Here is a 15,325-nt window from a genome sequence, read left to right as displayed (position 1 = left end):
AGCCCTATCGCACATACTAAATGCTTCTCAAGAAAAAACCCTATATCAAGATAGATGTACACATTGTATTGGTGTGCGATTCCCCTTGGAACCGTGCACCAGTACAATAGTGCTCAGTGACTTTGTCAGTGGACTCAAAGAGTCCAAAAAAGGAGAGCTATGAGTCATATAAGCAATATGATTTATATGGGTATCCTAACAAACCTCCAACCATAGACTACACCTCTCTCTTTGAAGCCATGGTGCAACAAAGAGTAAGGAACCTCATCAATATGGCATGTAGGCCACCTCTACAATGTTTCCATTGTAAGGGGCATTGGGTTGCCGAGTGCCCCCAACTCCATCCCTGAATCGAGTGCCAAACCCCAATGTCATTCCATACAAAGGCATATGTTACAAGTGTGGATTCGAACATGCCTTCAAGGATTGTCCCAATAGAGTCACAATCACCTTAGTGGCAGGAACATCAACCACTTCAATGAGCCTTAAATTGTTAAGTGTCCAAGGATGACTTATTCATTAATACAGTCTCCCTTAATGCCCAATAGAGTGACAATACCCCACTGGTAGGAGCATCAGCCACCACTTTAATGAGCCATAACTTGTTAAGTGTCCATGGAGGACATATTCATAAAATCCCCATTAATGTCATCACAAGGCTCCAAACCAAGTCAAGGGTATAATTGTCAAGGAAACATTCAAGGTAACAAAGAAGTAAAAAGCTTAAGCTTCGACTTTGAAGCCGCAACCCAAAAGTGAGAGGTGCAAGCCCCAAAGGCTACACATTCCACAAGAAGAAGACCTCAAAGAGCACGCAAAAACACAGTCAATTTATCAAGGGCAATGACGTCATGACCATTGAAAGAGGTTCGGCGGATGATAGCTCTGAAGCTCGTGAAGACAACAATTGATCTCTCGTTCAAACCAACTCTTCTGAAAGAGTAGAGTCCCATTGACAACCTTTCAAATAAACTCAAGGAGAAGCCGAACCTTATTGTTGGAGAAAGAGAAAATGAAAAGCCCAAGAGCTTGTAAGAAAGGTGCAAGTTGAACTACAACTAGTACTTGAGTAAGTGGTCGAGTATGAACCATTGACCCTACCTGAGCCTAACTCTATCACCCCAAAGCCAATCATAGAAGCAATAAGGGAACCTCAATGCCTGCCAAAGGCCTTGACCGAGACCGTAACCATTCTTAAGAGGTGACGAAAAGATCCAATTCTGGAGCCTCTACCTCTAGAGCCAATCTGACTAGATTCCACATTGCTAGATGCATTGAAGTTTGCCTTCCATGGATCATCAGTCACCACCATAAATTTTTCTCCATATTAACCCCATCAAAGAGGCACCACCTCTTAGGGAAGGATCAGTGCTCATCGCCTTCTTTGTTACATCACTCTGACAAGATTTTCAAACTAGAAAAAGGCACACCTCAAGGAAAGTGGTCACATTAAGCCCTAGGTTAGTACAAATTGAGACTAAGTTGTGGTGTCAATAGCCAGCAACAACTATAAATATAAATGATATCTAAATGGCACTACATCAAGGAGATATAAGAAAGGGCATGATCTTGTCATAGCCAAAACTAGAGTGGAAGTACTCAAGCTACTATCCAAAAAGGTGTATGTTGTAGGGGAAACCAACCATCGAGGTGCATGTTATAGGGCAACTGGCCACTATCAACCCCTTGAGTGTAACTACCATCTCCTTCGAGTGGCTTGCACTGCAGAGTCATCCACTGAAACACCTTATTGGGACACCCCTACAACCCAAGAAAGTGGAGTTGAGACCCATATCTAGCATGCCTCCAACTGGGTGGAGTATTTCTACGCTAAAATACACATAGCAAGCACTACCCACAAGAGCAAAATTCAAAATCCTCAATTGCTTACCAAGGTCATTTTCCATGCCTTGAAGTGGGAGATGTCAGTGTCAAATAGACTAATAACTCAAGAAGAGGCTAGATATGAGGCCCTCCAATAGAGCAAGGCAACAACGGATTGATTATTAAGCCACTGTGCCACGGTCTATCTTCACTACTTGGTACAATTGTTAAGAATCTTTCCCATCAAGCCACACTAGAGTCAAGGTAACTCTAGCAAAACTATAAGTTAATCGACCAAGATTATGCGCATAGCTACTCCTTGAATTGATCCTTTGTCACTATTTTAGTAAAAAAAAAATGAGGCCCTTTACTTCCAAGTAAACTCCATAACTTCACTAAAACCATCATAATGGAAAGGCTTTAAGATGCCAATATGTTGGAGTGGCAAAGCCTAATACCAAAGCTCAACAATCAAAACCTTACCCACAATAATGGTAACACCACCTCAAGCAAAAGCTCAAATTCCTTGCCAAGGGAAGTGGCACAAGGCCTAACTGATATCAAAATGTAACCCACAAAATTAATAAAAACAAAAGGAATAAGGATTGCTCAATCATGTGGATAAGTTAGAACCATGTAGAACGATAAAAATTCTCACAGAGACCTCTGTCATTGACCTTGAGCTCTTCACAAAGCAAGGTATAAGACAAGCATCAAAGAGACAGATTGACTAGGAAAAATACCACAAATATAATTCAAGGTACTCAATGGGCTAAACTCCCTAATGAGAAAAGCATAATGATAGAAAATACCCAAGATCCAAGACGACATCCATAAAGACTGCTTGGATCACTCAAATTAGCTTTGAAAAATAACAAAGACAATGTATAGAGCCTTGAGGGCGCCTTTGTGTGCCACCTACACCACTTAACTGTCCACTTTCTAGAGTCTACCCTAGGTTGATCTAGTCCCTAGTAATTTGCCACGTTGCTTGGGACTTTTGCCTTTGACAAACCTTTGCACTTACACAAAGTGCTAAATAAAACGTCCCAAAAACTTAACACTTACATCCAACAAATGGATGGTTCGATCACACATTTTTTAACACTCTTTCTTGCTCAAAGAATCCATACCACACGGGGTACTTTGACCAAGGAGCTCAGAAAGATGTTCACATATATCATTCATGTTTACCACCATAGGTTATAAACACTAAGTTATAATGATACATAGATCTATTGCATACGGCACAAAGTCAATGTAATGCCTACCAAGTTGATGACAAAGTGTCAATATCACCAAGGTTATCCTAAATGAAGCATGCAAATCAAAAGAAGTTTGCATAGACACTTCAGTGGTAGAAGGCCCCACCAAAGTGCCAATGATGGTGTGACCAACAAAACTAGGCAAGTATGCTTGACACAACATTTCGACAAGGATCTCAAAGAAATAGGAGATGATGCACAACACGTGCACACCCACAAAGTGGTTTGCAAATATACATACCAAGGACGTGAATGCCATCAAGGCATTTCACACAACTTAGGGAATGAAAATGCATTCCAAAAAATGTCCACAAGGATGTTTAAGACTATATCTTCAATCGATGTGTCAAAAAGTTGAAAAAAACAAAGGCTCATGGTAGCTTGTTGCTTGATTCTTCATGATGACACAATCAATCATCTCTTTGTACTTCCTAAAACAGAGAAAGTACTAAGATAGACAAAGTGTCTTTCACAAACAATACTTTTATTCTACCATTTCACATAGAAAACTATTCACAGAGACAAAATCACAAAAGTAATTGCTCTTTCTAACTCTCCAAAGTTCCACTTAATAAAGAGGCGAGAAAGAAGCTTACAAAGTACTAAGCTTCACAAAGACAACACTTATTTCCATATTGTGCCAATCACTAATAAATAACAAGATTTACAACTTGACTTACCCACACATCCACTATTATCTCACACATGAAATTGACTCCTTGAATTTGCACTCTGATATCATGTAAAAAAAATTATTAGAAGACCTCTCCCAATGACTTTGGGCTACTCATAAAGTAAGATATAACAAGCAACAAAGTACTAAGCAAAACACAACAAAGATGATTCAAGGAACTTATCAATAGTCTGAAAACTCACTAGTTATAAAAGCATTGACAAGCTTAGAAGTGATTAACACACAATGTAAGAGCATGTTCACAGAGACCACTTGGACTACTCAAATTAGCTCCTAATAATACATCCAATTTTAGGACTCATCAGGGCATCTCCATGTGCCACCTTTGTGTGTCATCTATCCCATTGGTGCCCAATGTGTCACTCACAGACAATCTACTCTAGGTTAATCTAGTCTCTAGTAATTTGCCACCTTACTTGGGACTTCTATCTTTTTGTACTACCTAAAGTGCTAACTAAAAGTCACAAAGACTTTCTACTAAGCATCCTACAAATGTATGATTTAATCTCAAGTTTAACAAAGCCCCATAAATGTGAAAAAGACATTGAGAAATGCTCAAAAATATGTTGTAGTGTACATCCATGCAAATGTGCATGTTTGGAGAGAGAGAGAGAGAGAGAGTTATATTAATCGTCTTCAAAAGACCCATGCACTTTCAACTCTTCAACCACGAGCTTTTTTACCTATGGTGCCTTGACTCTCGCATAGGACCTATATTTCAACACGCTACTTAGTAACCTTCTCCTTTAAAAACATTTGCATCATGACTTCAAAGTTTATTGCTTTTCTATGCTTATGAGAGCATGCATACATCCATCCCATTCATTATGATTTCATGATAACAAAATTTCATTACACAATCCAAATATGAAGCTAGCAAATGTAAGTCATAATTATGATGACACAATTTACAATCATAAAACACACCACAGAGGATGTTTTCTCTTACTCGTGCTCTTTGCTCTTACTCATGCTCTTTGAATGATGGTTGACACTCCTAATCATAATTGAACTTTATGACAGTCTTTCCATCTCTTATGCTTCACTTGTTTCACAGTGAAGAACTCAATCACAGATTTTTCACATGCCTCTTTTACATTTAAAAACCTCTCGAATATTGTTCTGCATGTGTGGATTAATCGGTTTGTCCATTTAACTAAAGGATCACAACCTGAAAACAATTGAAACAAATCATTTATGTAATAAGCCCCATGAAAGTTGTAACTAATACAAAAGACCACCATCCATTTAAAACCTCACCTACAAAGGGCAAGTTGAAGGCTTCAAACTTCAGAATATACCATCAAAAATGTCACATGTACGACCAAGATGCAACCACGTGGGTGGGTCATGCCAATGCTGTTGTTGAGGGGCTCACACCAGATACATACATGAGCGCCACAGAGGGGCTAATGCAAGTGTGTACCTCTAAAGAATGTTGATAATAAATGACACACAGCAGTTTTTTTTTCCATGAAATTGGGCTTGCAAACTCTAAATTCACAAGGACATGTAAGTTAATAAGTGAATGCCTAATTCATGCATTATCACAGAAAAATCCTTACATTTTCTACCAAAGGCACTACAAGTTGCATGAATACATGTCTACCTCTCAATTGGAGGCCAGATACACAACCTGCAATGGTCCAGGGAGTTGGACAGACGAAGTTGCCCATCCATCACTGACAAGCAGCCTAGATGGACCCTGTTGGCAGGCAGGTGTATCCAACCTGAATCACAAAAATACATTCTCAAGAAATTCTTGATCCTGAAGTCAAAAGAATTAAGTGAGACTACACAAATGCTGCAACTTTCTATAGAAACTTGAATCAAATGTTAGGAAAAAGATTGGCAAAATTTGATGCACCTATGTTGCATGGCACATAATTAATTCAAAAAGCAGAAGTTCTGGCTGCATTTTTTGCCATCATAAGACTTTTCATGAAAACATTGAAGAGTTTGTAAACACCACAAAAAACCTCCTAATAGATATAACCTTTGAAACTAAGGCCAAAAAAAAAAAAATTGCCCCCTTGAGAATTCCACGCGTGCATGCGTACTATTGCAGCTTTTTGTTGGACTTCTTTCCTCTTGAGAGTTTGTAAACAGCCATTCTGGCAATTTTATAGAACCAGAAAATGCTCACAAACTGGATGCCCAAAGATCCCACCTGAAATATGCATCATCAAAACTCATCAAATTGAACAAACACTCATAAGCACCCAGGCATACGCCCACATCTATGCACACCTGTGACATGTGAGGTCTTCGACCGTAGTAATCACAACCTTAGTCTAACTAAACTGCACTTAATGATGTTTAAGAGATAGACAAATATGTGTCAATGCAATGCAATGCAATGCAGCTATATTAGATGATGAATGCGGTTACAATGAGATCTGAATAGATCTATGATGCTGAATATGCTGCCTATATGCTGAATATACTGATATGCTGAATGTACTGCTGTCCCACTGTCTTTCCCTAGTCTCCTGGGAAGGAAACGCTGAAGGGATGGCTTTGGGACTGAAGCAATGCTGATGTGATGCTGAAAACACAGATGTTCTCCTGTTACCTGGGAAGGAAACACTGAGGAGATAGATGCGTTTGCTGAATATGATGGACTGAATGCTGATGCACGGCTGAATATGCTGCTCCCAAGGCTTCCTGGAGGAGAAACGCTGGAGAACACTTTGCTGAATACTCTCTGTTCTACGATGTGATGATGCGCTTCTATTTATAGGAGGGAACAGGTGTTGGTCGCCCAGCTTGGCTGCAGTCGGCCAGATGCAAAAAGCCCACGACTGGGATAAAATACCATAAATGCATAAAAGGGTACAAACGCTGGTCAGCTGATGTATACATGCTGTCGGCTGCCTCCACAAGCCCCAAATGCTGGTCTATATGGCTAATGTGATGCTACCATGCTGAATCCAACTCATACCATGTGGTACATGCTGAAAACATTCATTTAAATGCCTGAATAATGCCTGATAAATCCTGATGATGTTTATGATGCCATAAAATGATGCCATGTCACTGTACACATGAATGGTGTGCACGTGACAACACCCCACACATACCCATGCACACGTGCACACAACCCCCCACACACACACATGCACACCCACGCATATGTGTGTATGCACATGCACACCCCCACACACACGCATGCACTCCCACTTCCTACGCTACTTTCCATGTCTCTAATTTCAAACAACATATCTCCAAACCACCTTGTATTTTTGCAGCTTCTCAGCACAGATGTGGCATATACTTTGTTTGGGTATACTTTTGCTTCACACTTTTTACGTACATTTTCAGTATGCAAAGTTAGATATGGGAGTGTCTTGAGCTTATGCACACCTTCACAGGTATTGGGTTGTCAGCAAACACCGTCAAATACACCAGGTAGGGTCCAAGTCCCACCCTAGCCAAACCAAATACAAGAGCAAAACATGCCTACAAAGCACATTGAGAAAACATTGGGACACATCGTTAATAGAGTAGTCCAAAAACACATGCAGAATATCTTCTGTGTGCCTCGTGCAAAATTACACGGGGGTTGTGCAATCTTACATCATTTGCAAGAGCCAAAGTTGTGTCTTTCAAACCAAGCTCTTTCAGAAGTTCGCGGGCATGCATGAATGGGTTCGAAAGCTCCGACAGCCAAAGACACATCACAATCTCAGTTCCACACTACACACAGTCCACAAAATAAAAAATTCAAACCCTAAACACTCCTGGAAACATGCTGATGCAAAACGCAGACATGAAGAGAGAGTAAAGAGAGAGAGATGCTGGAAAATTCAGTATATTCTAATGGTACAAAAAGGTACCTAAATCTGCAGCCCTAGGCTGCCTTCATACAAAAGGTGTTAGACACCCAAAAGTCTAGTCCTAATATGGACCCTAAGGACCCAACTCCTAAATGAGTTGAATGAAAAGAATGAGGAGCAACTCTTGCTATTTATAGTCTCTTGAACTTCATGGAGAGCTGGCCGACTGCTGTTCGCCAGCTGACTGGACAAAAATTCATTAATCATCATGCGCCTATAGCCGCCTTTGTCTTGGTTCAACCGACAGCCCTTCTGGTCTCAGCCGACAGCTCCTGTTCTATTTCTGGTTCAGCCGACAGGGATGCAAGTCCATTCTCCAGTCCAACACTGCACCTTGTGCTCCAAGTCCTAGCTCTATCTGCACCATGAGGGTCTACTCACAATTTTGCAGCAACTAAAAGAGCTGAACCCACATACTTCATCTCCTGAATAACATGCACCCCCATACAGTAGTCAATCGCAAATGTTCATTTCAGCATTCTCTTTGTCTTGTGTTGTTTCCATTTCATAAGTGCTAAGTGCTAATTCTTTACGAGACAATTCCCAAGAAGTACTCACACTTGATCGGGTGAATTACATTGTGTGAACTTATCTTAAGTGGTGTGAGTACATTGACAATTTTCAATCATGGGTGCATGAGTTCACATCAAGCCCATAGGTCTAGTGGAGGGCAAAAGACTAGACCCATGGGCTTGGACGAGGCTAGGCTGAGTCTATGGATCTCGAAGTAGAAAAAGGATTAAACATTTCAAATTGGGCGGTCAAGTGGACCCAAGTTGTGGATACTTCCAAAACAAAACAAATGTGTCTGTTAGAACAAGAAAAGCCTAGGATGAGTAAGTTTAGTTTGGCAATCATAAAGAGGGATAGAAGAATTATCGAGGAGTCGGAAAATCTTGTTGAGTCTCGAGGAGCTGCTCGATATGACTTGCTTCTGAGAATTACCAAGGGAAAACACCTAAAGGAATCATTCACCTTTGTCTAATCAAATTGAGAGGAGATGACAGAATAGCCATATGTTAGACATTGTGATATGAAGCCTCGAGTGAGTCGCTCTATCCTTAGTGTGATTCCGCTACCATACATAAAGAGTTAGAGCTCTCACAGGTGGTATCAAAGCTAAGCCAAGTTTAAATATGAGCTCACCATATTAGACGTGATTTTATCATATGGTGCACAGCCTTCGAACTGAAAATTATGGTATGTTATTGGGTTTCTCTTTATAGATAGAGCACCAAATGGCGAGACCTTATCTATTAGGAGCCCCTGAGTTAGCTTCGAAGGATGACATGATAGCCTTTGTAACCATATTTGGTAGTGATGTGTGCGAACACACTAGGACCAGCCGAGGTAACTTTTTCCTTCTTCAGGAGATTTTTCCCATACTAGTATACACCCATCTTGGGGTATACTTATCGTCTTTGTACAACATACATTCATGACCTATCTATCATCTCATTGTGTGCTCCCTTGAGCTTCTCCACTGTGTGTGCGAGTGCGCGCACGCATTTTTGCAACCCTATTTCCAACATTTGGTATCAGAGCATATGCTCCTCGCCCGTGTTGCCGCCTACCCTTTGTTGAGATATCGAGCTCGTCTAGTGAGGCGGTGGACACTGATGACCCGCCTGGGGGATAGGCTCCACACTTACACCACTGGCATGGTTGGTGAGATCTTGGGTGATATGCGGCCAGTGGGATGACAAGCTGTGTGACAGCCATTCTAGAGACTGGCATAGTTATAGCGCCAGCTCATTTAGTCGGGTTCACACTATAGAGAACCCGTGTATGTATTTGGTTGAGTACCTTTCATATTGGGTGTACTCTTATTCTTGTATATGGTGTGTTGAGTGTTGAGTGAAGAAAGAGAAGATTTTCAGCCTCTCACCTTGTGTGTTCTCTATTAGGGTTTTGTGACTGTGTGTGTGTGCTTGCAAGAGCTCAAGCTCTCTTCCCCCCTGCATCTTTTCATGGTATCAAAGCTTGGTTCGTGCTAAGGGCTGAGCTGCAAGCAAGAGAACCACAGGAAGCGGTACGAGGGTAAGAGCTTCAACTACTCTTCCCTATTTGTGTTGGTGACTACACCCTTGTCGGGAGCTCTACGGGAGGCACCGGCAACGATCTCTGATTGAGGAGCTTTCTTCGCGGGAGTAAAGCTATAAGGCAACTTTACAGTCCTATCGGACTCATTTTCTGGACCGAAAACGCGTTTCGGGCGCGTCTGGACCTTCGTTTTTCAGAAAGCAGGCGATTTCGAGCACTGCGGGTAAGTCATCGATTCTCTGTAGAACTCTGTTTTAAGAACTGCAGGAAGACAGATTGACTGTGCAGACACTGTGGGTGCTGCAAAGAGGTCTACAGTTGCCATTGGGTGTATGTATGCACATTGAAGTCACTGGTTGTGACATTTGAGAGTACTACAGTACCGCTGCAGAAAATACAGCAGTTATGCAGAAAAAAACCAGAGTGCAATTTCTGGTAAAATTGTGTGTTTGGCAAGATGTCTAATGATGGCATAACACAGATTGTGACTGAGAAGCTGGATAAGAATAACTTCCATGCTTGGAGGTTCAGGTTGACGAATTTCCTGATGGGAAAAGGCTATTGGGACTACATAGAAGGTGAGCATGAAGAGGCACCGGAGATACCGGATATAAATCCGACTGCTGCAGATGTAAAGAGTTTAAAGACTGGAACCAAGGAGCCAAGAAAGTCATGTATTGGCTCTCCATTAGTATACAGGACACCATGATTGGGCACATTCAGGATGCCAAGTCCCCCAAGGAGGCGTGGGACACCTTGGTAAAGCTTTATGAAACAAATACCAAGGCACGTAAGATACAGTTGAAGAATGAACTTCATACTGTGGAGAAAAAGAGCATGTCTGTGAATGACTATGCGTTAAAGATAAAGGGCATTGTGGTCCCTTGCATCTATTGGTGTCTCAGTAGATGATGATGATAAGGTGGAGGTCTGTCTACGTGGTCTCGGGCCACAATACAAGGCGTTCAAGACGCCCATTCAGACTCGGGAAAACATTCCCAACTTTATAGATTTGGTGTCTATGCTGATTATCGAAGAGAAGAACTTAGGTGAAGACCAACAGTCTTCACAAAGCAAAAACAGTTCAGAGCAACAGGCCTTCTACACGAGTTCAGGAAGAGGACGAGGTAGAGGAGGCCGTGGACGCGGTCAAGGAGGTGGCCGAACAGGTAATCAGAATTATGGCCAGCAGCAGCAGCAGCAACAACAGTCCCAGAATCAACAACAACAACAACAACACGCAGGTGGAAGAGGCAAATTCAGAGACAGGGGGAGTCAAAGAGGACGTGGAAATTGGCAAAGGCAACATAATGATGCACGTGAATGCTATTATTGTGGTAAGCCTGGACATGTGCAGGCAGAATGTTATAAGAAGCAGGCTGATATGCAAAATGGGAAAGTGCAGCAAAACAACTATGCATCCTCAAGCAGAAATAATGAGGATAATGAAAGGTTGTTTGTTATGCAGCATGTCGTGAATGCCATGTCTGAAAATGTTGATGCAGCACAAAAAGAAAATGTATGGTATGTGCATTCAGGTGCTTCGAACCACATGACAAGTCATGGGGAGTGGTTCAAGGAGATGAAAAACCCAGAAAGACCAAGTTTTGTGGAAACAGGGGATGACACTGCTCATCCAATTGCCCATGTTGGAGATGTGCCATTGTCTATGCAGGATGGCAAAGTGAAGTACCTTGCAGATGTACTTCATGTACCAAACATAACAAAGAATCTGGTTTCAGTTGGCCAGATGATTGAGCAGGGTTTGCAGGTTCGGTTTAACCCTGATGGATGTTATGTTGAAGATTTTAAAGACAAGTGCGGGTTGGTTGCAAAAGGCAACAGAGTGGGCAGAATGTTTACGTTGGATGTAGACATGCCTGAGATGAGTGCTGCAATGTTTGCAAATGGTTCAGGGATTGTTGCAGACACAGACATTTGGCATAAAAGGATTGGACATGTAAATGTGCAGAGATTGAAGTCTATGCAGACAAAAGGAATTGTGACAAGACTGCCAAATTTAAAGTGGAAGGTATGCAGAAAATATGTGAAGCATGCCAATTTGGGAAGCAAACAAAGCATGTGTTTCCATGTAGCAGATATGTGAGCAGAAATGCACTAGATGTTGTGCATTCAGATGTATGGGGTCCTACGAAGACCATATCTATGGGAGGCTGCAGCTATTATGTGACTTTCATTGATGACCACACAAGGAAAGTGTGGGTATATTTCATGAAGGAGAAGAGTGAGGTGTTCACTCACTTTCAGAATTTCAAAGTTTTGGTTGAAAAGCAAACAGGGAAATATATAAAGTGCCTAAGGTCAGATGGAGGGGGAGAGTACTTCTCCAATGAGTTCTCTGAATTTTTGAAGAAAAATGGTATTCGGAGACAGTTTACATGCAGATACACTCCGCAGCAAAATGGAGTTGCTGAGCGGAAAAACAGGCACATTGCTGAGATTGCGCAAGCATTGATGGAAGAGAAGAATATGCCGCATTGCTGGCTGTTTCTATAGCAGTATACATCATGAACAGGACTCCAACTGCAGCCATACATGATGTAACTCCAGAGGAAAAGTTTACTGGCAGAAAACCAGATTTGTCTCATCTGAAAGTCTTTGGATGCATTGCATATGTGCATGTGCCAGATGAGTTGAGAACTAAGCTGGATCCAAAAGCTGAAAAATGTGTGTTTATTGGATACTCCCTTGAGCAAAAGGGATACAGGTGTTATAACCTTGCTACACGTGAGTTGAGGGTAAGCAGGGATGTTGTCTTTGATGAGATGAGCAGCTGGTATGCTACTGAAAAAGAAGCTGTTGGGGCTGATGTGAGTGGAAGTGTGGTTGCACAGAATGCAGGTCAGCAATCACAGTCTTTGAGTGGACCAGGAGAGTCCTCATCTAGTGGGTCTATTGATAGACCATGGAGTGGCAGGCTGCGTCATAATACCAGTCCTGCAAATGTGATTAGTACATCACGTAAAGGAAAAGAGAAAGTGGTTGAGCCCCTTGGTATGCCTGACATTTCTGCAGGGCATTCTCATGTTGATGGAGAGTCTAGTGGCTCAGATATAAGCCTTGATGAGGAGCTTGGGATCCCAGCTATGAGAACACCTGGTGTAAAGAAGACTATGGAAGCCATGAATGAAAAGCTACGAAGATCTGGGAGAGTGAAAAATCCTGTGCAGAGATTTACCTATGATGGTTATGTGGCACATCACTATGCATATATGGCAAAGGTTGTGCAGGTTGTAGAGCCCACATGCATTGATGAGGCTGTTGGAAATGTGTGTTGGGAGAAAGCCATGGATGAGGAGATGGATGCACTATATGGAAATGAAACTTGGGATTTAGTGCAATTGCCTGAAGGCAAGAAAGCCATTGGATGCAAGTGGGTGTACAAAGTTAAACATAACATTGATGGAAGCATAAACAGGTACAAGGCTAGATTGGTAGCCAAAGGATATGCGCAAACATATGGCATTGATTATGAGGAAACTTTCAGCCCAGTTGCCAAGATGGCAACAGTGAGAGTTGTGATAGCAGTCGCTACATCAAAGCAATGGTCTTTACATCAGATGGATGTAAAGAATGCATTATTGCATGGGGATTTGCAAGAAGAGGTGTATATGTTGCAGCCACCTGGTTATGAGGATGTGAGTCACCTCGAGCATGTTTGCAAGTTGAAGAAAGCCTTGTATGGCTTAAAACAAGCACCAAGAGCATGGTCTGACGAGATTTCTGAATATCTTGTCACTATTGGCTTTCATGTAGCCAATGCAGATTTCTCGCTGTATGTGAGACATGGTGATAGAGGAGTTGTGCTTGTTGTCATCTATGTAGATGACTTGATCATTACGGGGGACCATGATGCAGAGATCCTTGATGTAAAGATCTTGCTTAGACAGAAGTTCGAGATGAAGGATCTGGGGGAGCTCAGATATTTCTTGGGCATTGAGGTGATTAGGTCACCACATGGTATTGGATTACTGCAGAGACAGTATGGCTTGGACATGTTGTCCAAGTATGGTATGACAGGCTGTAAGCCTATTTCTGTGCCATTGGATCAGAATGGCAAGTTGAGTGCAGATTCTGGAGAGATTCTGTAGGACCCTACTATGTATAGGCGCATAGTAGGAAGCTTGATCTATATGACCATCACCAGACCAGATTTGAGCTATGCTGTTGGGTTGGTGAGTCAGTTTATGCAGGTTCCACGGAAACCGCATTTGGATGTAGTGAGACGCATACTGAGGTATGTGAAGTCTACCTTGCATTGTGGACTATTCTATGAGACTGGGACAGAGATATGTGTACATGGGTACACAGATGCTGATTGGGCTGGTAGTATCTCAGATAGAAGATCTACCAGTGGATTCATGTTTTCTTTGGGGAGTGCTGCTGTGACTTGGAGCAGCAAGAAGCAGCCTACAGTTGCTCTATCCAGTACAGAGGCCGAGTACAGAGGAGCTGCTATGGTAGCATGTGAGGTAGCTTGGTTGAGAAAGCTACTTGCAGATTTGGGTCTATCAGTGGATAGACAAGTTGTCATTTTCTGTGACAACATTAGCAGTATACAGTTGGCCAAGAACCCAGTATTTCATGCTCGTACGAAGCATATAGAGGTCCACTACCACTTCGTCAGAGAGAAGGTCTTGGCAGGAGATCTTGACCTTGTTTATGTCAGCACAGAGGATCAGGTAGCTGACATCTTCACCAAAGCATTGGGTACAGAGAAGCTCAGCAGATGCAGGGCTTCGCTTGGTGTACATGAGATGGAGTTGAGCTCGAGGGGGAGTGTTGAGATATCGAGCTCGTCTAGTGAGGCGGTGGACACTGATGACCCGCCTGGGGGATAGGCCCCACACTTACACCACTGGCATGGTTGGTGAGATCATGGGTGATATGCGGCCAGTGGGATGACAGGCTGTGTGACAGCCATTCTAGAGACTGGCATAGTTATAGCACCAGCTCATTTAGTCGGGTTCACACTATAGAGAACCCGTGTATGTATTTGGTTGAGTACCTTTCATATTGGGTGTACTCTTATTCTTGTATATGGTGTGTTGAGTGTTGAGTGAAGAAAGAGAAGATTTTCAGCCTCTCACCTTGTGTGTTCTCTATTAGGGTTTTGTGAGTGTGTGTGTGTGCTTGCAAGAGCTCAAGCTCTCTTCCCCCTGCATCTTTTCACCCTTCATCCTGAGTTGACTGTCTTCTTGATTCAGATCAAGGAGCCCTTTTTGGAGAAGAAAGAGGGCCATGAAGTGTGCAGATTTTCGTTCTGGGCACGTTTTAGGGGTCTTTAGGATAATCCTCCCATGAACTCTGTCTCTTGGATACATATGCTCGAAGCATATCCTCCAAAATCTGATTCACTCTTTCAGTCTGGCCATCAGATTGAGGATGATCTGAGGAACTCAAATTCAAAGTTGTTTCCAACTTCTCAAAAACAAGTTTCCAAAAATCACTCGTAAACTTAGAGTCCCTATCACTGACTATGTCCTGCGGTAACCCGTACAGTCTAAACAATTGCTCAATAAACTGCCGTGCGAATTACGTAGCTGTAATAGTCTTCCGGGTCGGTAAAAATCTAGCCATTTTTGTCAAGCGATCTACCACAACCCAAATAGAATCGTGGCCTTGATGTGTTCTTGGCA

The 15,325-nt window shown here is 42.3% G+C and overlaps 1 protein-coding gene across 5 annotated transcripts in view; it reads right to left on the bottom strand.

The window, feature by feature from the left end:
* Positions 1 to 4,566: 4,566 nt before the first annotated feature.
* LOC147619082 (uncharacterized) overlaps positions 4,567 to 15,325 on the bottom strand; it is a 56,786-nt gene continuing 46,027 nt past the window's right edge. The window contains exons 3-6 of one of the 5 annotated variants that reach the window (XR_015262021.1): positions 7,363 to 7,482; positions 7,150 to 7,245; positions 5,393 to 5,513; positions 4,567 to 4,954 (exon numbers count right to left, since the gene is read on the bottom strand). Coding sequence is in view for 3 of the 5 variants with exons in the window: in XM_086774284.1 (XP_086630410.1) it covers positions 5,907 to 5,953; positions 6,359 to 6,587; positions 7,150 to 7,245; positions 7,363 to 7,482 (492 nt within the window). In the remaining 2 variants the exon portion in view is untranslated. The other 4 variants (XR_015262022.1, XM_086774284.1, XM_086774285.1 and 1 more) reach the window with 4 other exon arrangements.

The sequence above is a fragment of the Cibotium barometz genome, chromosome 34, assembly GCF_041138505.1.
Source record: "Cibotium barometz isolate CiBa-2024 chromosome 34, ASM4113850v1, whole genome shotgun sequence".
NCBI lineage: Eukaryota > Viridiplantae > Streptophyta > Polypodiopsida > Cyatheales > Cibotiaceae > Cibotium > Cibotium barometz.
This window is presented reverse-complemented; position numbering and strand designations above follow the sequence as displayed.